The following is a 7963-nucleotide window of genomic DNA, read 5'->3' on the forward strand; positions in this document are numbered from 1 at the left end:
ATTTCTTAAACTTTTTCATAGTTTTTTGTCTTTTAACATATTATTTCAAGCTTGGAATTAGAATTTGAATGGTCCAATAGGTTTTATAGCTTATAGATATTAGCAACTCAAATGAAACCCAACAAAAATCAAATCAATATTAATGCTAAAAAAAGAAATTTAATTCTAACACTAGAAATGACAATAATGTTGGCTATCTATTCTTTAGTTTATATTGTTTATACAATGAAAATAAATAAATTAATTTTATTTTTTTCTTTAATAATTAGCCATGTAACTAATATGTATTAGCCGTACTTATTTTAGCATGACTTAGTACTCTTACATTATGATAATTTTCGATATGCCTTACAAATTACCTGTATTTATTATAGCATGACTTAGTACTTTTAGGTTATGATCATTTTATTTTATGCGATTTCATTACATTTTTTGTTCAATATTTTAGTACAACGTCATCTCTCATCTCACATTTTGTGTTATTTTCTTAAAAATATCTTAATTAGATAGTCGTATCTTGCTAGCACTAAAGAAATATTGAAGTACAAGGAATATATTTTGTATGAAGACTTTACCGGAAAAAACCCGAAAAACCCGAGCAACCCCAAAAAATCGAGAAACCCAAGGTTGGAAAACCCGAATTTTGTTGGTTTGGTTTGGCTTGGTTTATAGATTTAAAAATCCAATGCAATTGATTTGGTTTGGTATTTGAAAAATCCGAACCAACCCGGTCTATGTACACCCCTAGATACTAGTATGTAATTTTCCCAACTTAATTCCTAAGTTTAAATTTGATTTTCAAATAAGTTATACTTGAAACTTCTAGCAAAAGATTTGATCACTAATATTCTTTCCAAATGCACTAATAAGTTGCACTTATTGACTAAATAACTAGTCAATAGTTTGACTTCAACCATTCAACCATCAAAAATTCTCCATCATAAAAGCTAGCAAAAGAAGCCATTAATTTGTTTTATGAAGGGTAAATTAGAACACTTACATAGAAGTGCTATTATTTCAGCAATGTCAAGCTTTGCAGTTTTCACATTACTCACCATTTAAATGTCAAAAGCTTGTACGACTTAATAATTGTCTTTACTTGTTTTCTTCTTCTTTATCTAAAACTGCAAGTTTCTCTAATGTCAAAAGCTTGTACGACTTAATAATTGTCTTTACTTGTTTTCTTCTTCTATATCTAAAACTGCAAATTTCTCTATTTTTCATCTTTTCTTGATTATTATTTACTGCAAGTTTCTCTAATGTCAAAAGCTTGTACGACTTAATAATTGTCTTTACTTGTTTTCTTCTTCTATATCTAAAACTGCAAATTTCTCTATTTTTCATCTTTTCTTGATTATTATTTTTTCAATGAAGAAAACAACAAGTAAAGACAATTATTAAGTAATACAAGCTTTTGACATTTAAATGACGATTAATGTGAAAACTGCAAGTTTCTCCGTTTGTTATTACTTTATTAAATTCTTCTTATTGTTGTAGAGGCAGATTCAGAATTTCAAAAAAATGAGTTTACTATATCATGGATAATAAGCAGACTAGAATTTAAATTTAACGGGTTCTAAGTTCTACCTTTATATTCTTACCATTGAGCCCTATACAATTTTGAAATTATAGATTCAATTTTAATTTTTTTAAATAATTAGTGATACTTCACATATATATTTTATTCTCCGTGTCGAGAATGTCGCTATCAGTTCAATCCACTGATTATATATGCTACATTTCCGCTACTTCTAGATTTAATACATACATTTGGCATAGATAAATATAAAAATTCAATTACAAAATGAAATGGGGAGGAGTGTGCACATCACACCTCCTATGGTTGTTGCCAAAGCTCCGAGTGTATTCAAAATAGGTCAAAAATTTGGATTTAATAAATGATAAAAATGCCTCTAAAATTCAATCATAAACCACCTTGCCTCGATTCTATATAATCTCTCCCCTTTTCACCCCCCCCCCCCCTTTTTTTGAAAGAATTAACCAAACAAATAAAAAAAGACTAAATAATACTGAGTAATATATGTAGTTGGCGACTAAAATAAGAATATCATTAGCACAGTTGATTCTCACGTAGTATCCAACTCCAAATAATAATTATTCTCCAATCATTTAATCTAAGTTTCATTAGTATTGTTGATTCTATAATTGGTACTTAAACTGAATATTTATTTGGGATTATAATATTAATACACCGACGTGGAAACAAACTCATGTGCTACGCAGTTCTGCCTCGACAGACTGTATGATTCCTATCTAATTGCTGTAACCCATTGTTTTTCCTTCACGTTTGTGTGTTTTCTTTAGTTCTTTTTTTAATAAATCAGTTCGAATTTGATATAATAAAATATGTGAGATATTTTAACTTCCTAATTGTTTATATACTTCAAGTGAGGATCTAGTTATAATAAGATTCTTTCAACACCAAAGTATATATAATTCAAATGAAGATAGCAAATATATTGCAACATCATAGGTCAAGAATGGACAATTGAAAAATCACCATTCAACTAATAAGCTGTGTATAACTTTGATTTCGTTGGGACAAATCTAAGTCAATTTATTGACGGTAAAGATGTATTTGAGACCAAATTTAAACAAACAATCAATTTGTTTTATTTTTCAAAGTTGAATGACAAATCTGAGTTACTCTAGTAATGGTAAAGACAAATTCGGGACCAAACTAAAATGAAGGTCAAAAATTTCTATTTTCCATAATTGAGGGACATTCAAATGGAAGGATAAGTATGAAAATTTTTCTTCAAAGTCAAACAAGTGAAATCCACTCATTTTATTTTTGATCTTTATTAATATAAGAGCAAACACGACACAATTTGCTAACAACTAAAACATAAATGGACCAAAAATTCAATTAGTCCTAGATTTCTTATTGTATTGACCAAATATCTTGTCTGTGTTTGTGATTTTTGAGATTTATGCGTCACGTGACAACTTTGGAAATAGTTTTTGGTTTTTTACGCCCAATGTCTAAAATTCGTATTGGAGATCATTTAGTAAGATTCAACTAATTTGAATTTCACCCGCGTAATGTCCATAAACGGAAAGCTTTTACTCTCAGATTTTTTTTTTTTTTAATATTCAAAGGTCGAACCCGAAGCTTTTGATTAAATGTGAAGGAATCATATCGATTTCACCATATATTAGTGATCCAAAGTAATAATCTCCCATATTTGCTTATACTTGAATTGAAGTAGAAACAAAAACGATAGTTCCAAATCATTTTCATTACTAATCTAACTGATAGAAAGTAAATTTTACAATCCTCCAAAACCAAATCTATTTACAACATATATATATATAAACCTATTCATTTTCTCCTTGCTTTTGTGATTTTGACCTTTTCAGTACTAGGATGATGAAAGATGAATAGGTTTAACATTTACTAAAAGAAAAAAGAAAAATTCCAAAAAGTACCATAATAGTAGCTTTTTTGTTTTACCTGTAATATATAAACCTGTTCATCATCCCAGTACCGAAAAGGTCAAAAGTCAAAAAGGCAAGGAGAAAGGAAAACATTTACTAAAAGAAAAAAGAAAAATTCCAAAAAGTACCATAATAGTAGCTTTTTTGTTTTATCTGTAAATAACAGAGTAAATGGAAAAAGCCAACTAATTTTTCCTGCCTAATTCCAAAAATTTTCCAACTACCATAAAGACTTTTCTTCCATTGGAACCCACACTTTAAACAACTACATTAATTTCATCGCCTCCCCATGATTCCGATTTCCGGCCCGATGCGAACCGTTTCATCCATCGTAAACCGGCCGGTTCAATAAAAATCAGTTCAACACCACGCGTAGTAGTAAGCATTTTTTGTTACTCCGGTTTATTTTTTGTTACTCCGGTTGGATCGAGATATGGACAGTAAATTGTCAAGTTGCAGTAAGTACTTTTTTCGTTCTTAATTAGATGGTACTGGATGAAATCGGAAGAATTAACTCGTCTTCAGCAAAAAGTGTTTTACCCCTTAATAAACCACTCTGAGCGAATTCGAATTAGTTAAAAAAACAAAGCAAAACGATTATTTCCAAATCATTTTCATTATAATCTAGATATAGTAAACTTTACAAGCCTTCACTCCAAAACTAAATCTATTTACAATATCTATAAACCTATTCTCATCATCCTCGTACTGAAAAGGTCAAAAATCAAAAAGCAAGGAGAAATTAAAACATTTATAAAAGAAAAAAAATATCCACAAAAGTACCATAGTAGTAGCTTTTTTGTTTTACCTCGAAATTTAACAGAAAAAAAGTGAAAAAGACTGTTAATGTTTCATGCCAACGACAACATACCAGTATAGTCCCACCAGATGCAGTCTGAAGAGGGTAAAGTGTATACAGACCTTCTTGCCGCTAATTTTTCCTACCAAATTCCAAAAAAAATTCAACTACCATAAAGACGTTTATTCCATTGGGATCCACTTTAAACAACTACATTAATTTCATCGCAATCCCATGATTCTGATCTTCGACCGGAAGCAAACCGTTTCATCCCTCCTAAACCGGCCGGTTCAACACCACGTGTTTTCTCTACACTCACACTTTTGCTCTTTCTCAACGGTATAACAACCGGTTCTTCTACTCTTGAACCCAACCCTTTATCCGTACTAGACCGAACCGGTTTTTTATTAGACCGGAATATTGACAATAATCTTGAAAAATATCCGGTTTTTTTGCTTCTTGATCTCTCGAGTGAATATTTCTTTTCACATTTTTTTGATTTTTTTTCCGATGATCTTCTTCGACCTCGTTTTGATCTTACTCTTCCCATGCATGATACCTTCGGCGACGAAGGTTCATTAACTCGCTTAACTTTAAGATTCGGGAAAATGGATTTTTTGCGTATAAAAAAGACGTATGTTTGCCGGTTTACATGCTCGCCGTTTCGAATCAACATAAGTAGCTTTCTGAGTTTTAGGAAATCCGATTATCGAAGCCTTAGATTTCAAAGTTGATGAGAATCTCTGTGAACTTGAGTTTGAACCTTGATTTAAGTTCGTTGTGTTTGGACCGATACCTGATGGAAACATGGAAAATATTTTATTCATAAGTTCGTAAATCTTTGAATAATCTTTATAATTCTGTACTCTATGAAAATAGCCATCAACATTCTTATTTATAATAGTACGAAAATCTAATTTAGTTCAAAATACGAAAATCAATTCCTATATAAATTCTGACTATAAATCCTAACTACACATGAATTAAAATATCAAATTCTACCAGCTTTTATTCATGAACTTATAAATCTTTGAATGTTCTCTACTATATAAACCTACTTTAACTCAAAACAAAAAAATCTATTCCTATATAAATTCAGAATATACTTTGCTAATCAAGCCATGTACTTTTACTTATCACGCTGCAGTGTGTTTTTGAATAGTTTTTGAAAATCTATATAATTTAAAATAGCAAGATTTTAAAATATATTTTTTTTATCATATTAATAATAGAAAATAGACATGAATTAAAACGCTAAAAAACTTATAATATTTTCAATTATTTTTTGCAACAAAAATCTCAGATCAAAAACAAAAAAAATATTAATTTTAAAATATAAATCATCGATCTAATTCAAAATACCAAATTTCGATAAAACTTTAATTTATTTTTTTCTAGCAATATAAAATTCTAACTACGTAAATCGACTCTAAATTAAAAACATAAATTCCTACCAAATTTTGATATTTCCTACAACTTTGAATTATTATATTTTCGTAACAATACCTTTTGTCGACTGTTTACGGTCCAAAAAGGCGTTACGATCAAACCAATCAAACTCAGCATCTTTCGATAACCAAAATGATTCCGGCGGATAATCCGGCGGTATCTCCGGTTGCTTTTCCTCATCATCTTTCGCCGGCGATTCGCCGGCGCTGACGTCAGCTAAAGTTTCACATGCAACTTTCCGGTCATTATTTCCGCCGGCACAGGCAGAAACTAGTGTTTCCAAATCAACTTGAGGCATTTTTAGAGAGAGAAATTAGAAGAAATTTTGTAGAGTGAGAAAGTGGATGAGCAAATGTGAAAGGAAGAAATCCTAAGGGAGGATAGCGTAGACGGAAGTAGATATTTATAAATGAAGAGAAAAAAAAATTGAATATTATTTATTTTATATTCTATTAAGATATTTTTCTTGTCACAAATTTGAGAAATAAGAAATTATTAATATTTTGTACAGGTTGAAAAGGCTTGTTTGCGCCTTTCTTTGTCACAGGATGCTTTGTGCACGGGATGCCCTTTTTTCTTTCCGTCCCAAAATAATTATCGATTTTCTTTTTCGAGAGTTAATTTAACTGACATTTGAGATTAAACTAGATTAGATTAACTTAATATTTTAAAATTAAAATTTGGATATTCAAAAGTTATATGAAAAATAATATAAGTTGTAATTTTTCTCATAATTATATGATGATGATGATACGGAATGAGCTTAAATAAAGAAGAGATTTATATAGTCGGCCTCAACTTGATGAGAGTTAGGAGTAATTATTATTGTTGTTGTAAATTTTCTCATATTAATATGTCAAAAATATATTTTAAAATATTAATTGAAGTTCACATGATTTAAATTTGGAGTAGAAAAAAAAAACGACAATAATTTGGAACGGGAGAACAGTACTAGTAATAAATAATGGACCAATTGGGTTCTTTTTCTAGAAGGTGAAGTTCATTTTTGCCAAAATGAAAGTGAACGAAAAGGAAACTTCCAAAAGTTATAGTGTTATTTTGAGATATTCAATGATTTGATGAACTTTTTTGTACATTGTTTACTATGAATCTGTGGGGCACTAGAATAATTTGGATTTATGTTTGAACGAGATGCTGAATTTTGAGATTGTCTTTTTAATATTTACAAAAAAGTGAAGGTAGTTATATGATGGACAATCATTTTAATAATTTAGTGTATTACAATATTTGTAAATGATTGAAGAGATCTTTATTTCAAATGTCATTAACTTGTTAAGCTTTTTTTTGTGTGTGTGTGTTTGTCATTACTACTCTTTGAGTACTTTATTAAGAATAAAGTTAATACTATTATTAGGCTTAATACTACAATTAACGTTTGTACCTGCATAGTTTTGTAAAATTGACCCCTTAACTTCACGATATTCCAATTAATCACCTCTAATGGGCTAGAACACATGTTTTAAAATATTTATGAATATTTATTTGGGGAATGACTTCAGATTGCATGTTCAACTTTTATCTCGTGAACTCTAATTAAAGGAGAGAAATGCAAAGTTTTTGTCTCGCACTTGAAGATGTTTACAATTCAATTTCAAATTGTCAACTCGTAAACATAATTAGAAATATCCACAATATATTTGGATTAACTAGAGGTTTTTAGTTGAGAAATCGTGAAGTTAAGAGCCTACTTTACATAATCGTGCAATTAAAGGCGTCAATTTGTATATTAAGCCATGTTATTATGTTAGCGAGTGATATTCTCTCTCTTTATTTTTCCATAATTTTCTCCTTTCCCATTTATTGTTTAAACATTTACATCAAAGTCCAACATATAACTTGTACCAATACCAACAATCATATTATAATAATTCAAAAAGACTGATTATACTTGGACTTGCCAGGGCTAGCGATCAATAATCAATTAACTTACAATTTTTGATAGTTTAGTTAGGCGCAAATCAATTTATAATTGCCTGTGACACCAACAGATATGCATGACCTTCGTTAGGTACCAATTTGGTCGTGTTAGATAGCAATTTTAAGTAGAATTAGGTATAAGTAGATGTTAATTATCTTTTTATTCTAGCCAAAGAATTAGAAAAAAAAAATAGTTTACTATATTATATGAATTTCATTATTTAACAACTTAAAACCTGGAGGTTGTGACCCAAAAACCCAATAATTGGGAAAGAGAGACTTTTAGATTCTAAAGAATTATTGAGGTGGTAAATT

At 29.6% G+C, this 7963-nt stretch overlaps 1 protein-coding gene across 1 annotated transcript; it reads right to left on the reverse strand.

Annotated features, from left to right (window-relative positions):
• Nucleotides 1-4293: 4293 nt before the first annotated feature.
• Nucleotides 4294-6089, reverse strand: LOC132057481 (uncharacterized). The gene is made up of 3 exons (XM_059450102.1): nt 5768-6089; nt 4896-5057; nt 4294-4852 (listed from the first exon to the last, which is right to left on the reverse strand). The coding sequence occupies exons 1-3, from the start codon at nt 6006-6008 to the stop codon at nt 4464-4466; spliced, it is 792 nt and encodes a 263-aa protein (XP_059306085.1). The 5' UTR covers nt 6009-6089; the 3' UTR covers nt 4294-4463.
• Between the last annotated feature and the right edge of the window lie 1874 nt (nt 6090-7963).

The sequence above is a fragment of the Lycium ferocissimum genome, chromosome 5 (genome assembly GCF_029784015.1).
Source record: "Lycium ferocissimum isolate CSIRO_LF1 chromosome 5, AGI_CSIRO_Lferr_CH_V1, whole genome shotgun sequence".
NCBI lineage: Eukaryota > Viridiplantae > Streptophyta > Magnoliopsida > Solanales > Solanaceae > Lycium > Lycium ferocissimum.

What these genes read in the sequence shown, in the direction of transcription:
- LOC132057481 (XM_059450102.1), bottom strand. Translation starts at nt 6,008, where the DNA reads ATGCCTCAAGTTGATTTGGAAACACTAGTTTCTGCCTGTGCCGGCGGA. An exon ending in CCGTAAACAGTCGACAAAAG is followed by an intron (nt 5,058 to 5,767) that starts GTATTGTTACGA and finishes TGTTTCCATCAG; the next exon opens with GTATCGGTCCAAACACAACG. An exon ending in ATGTAAACCGGCAAACATAC is followed by an intron (nt 4,853 to 4,895) that starts GTCTTTTTTATA and finishes CGAATCTTAAAG; the next exon opens with TTAAGCGAGTTAATGAACCT.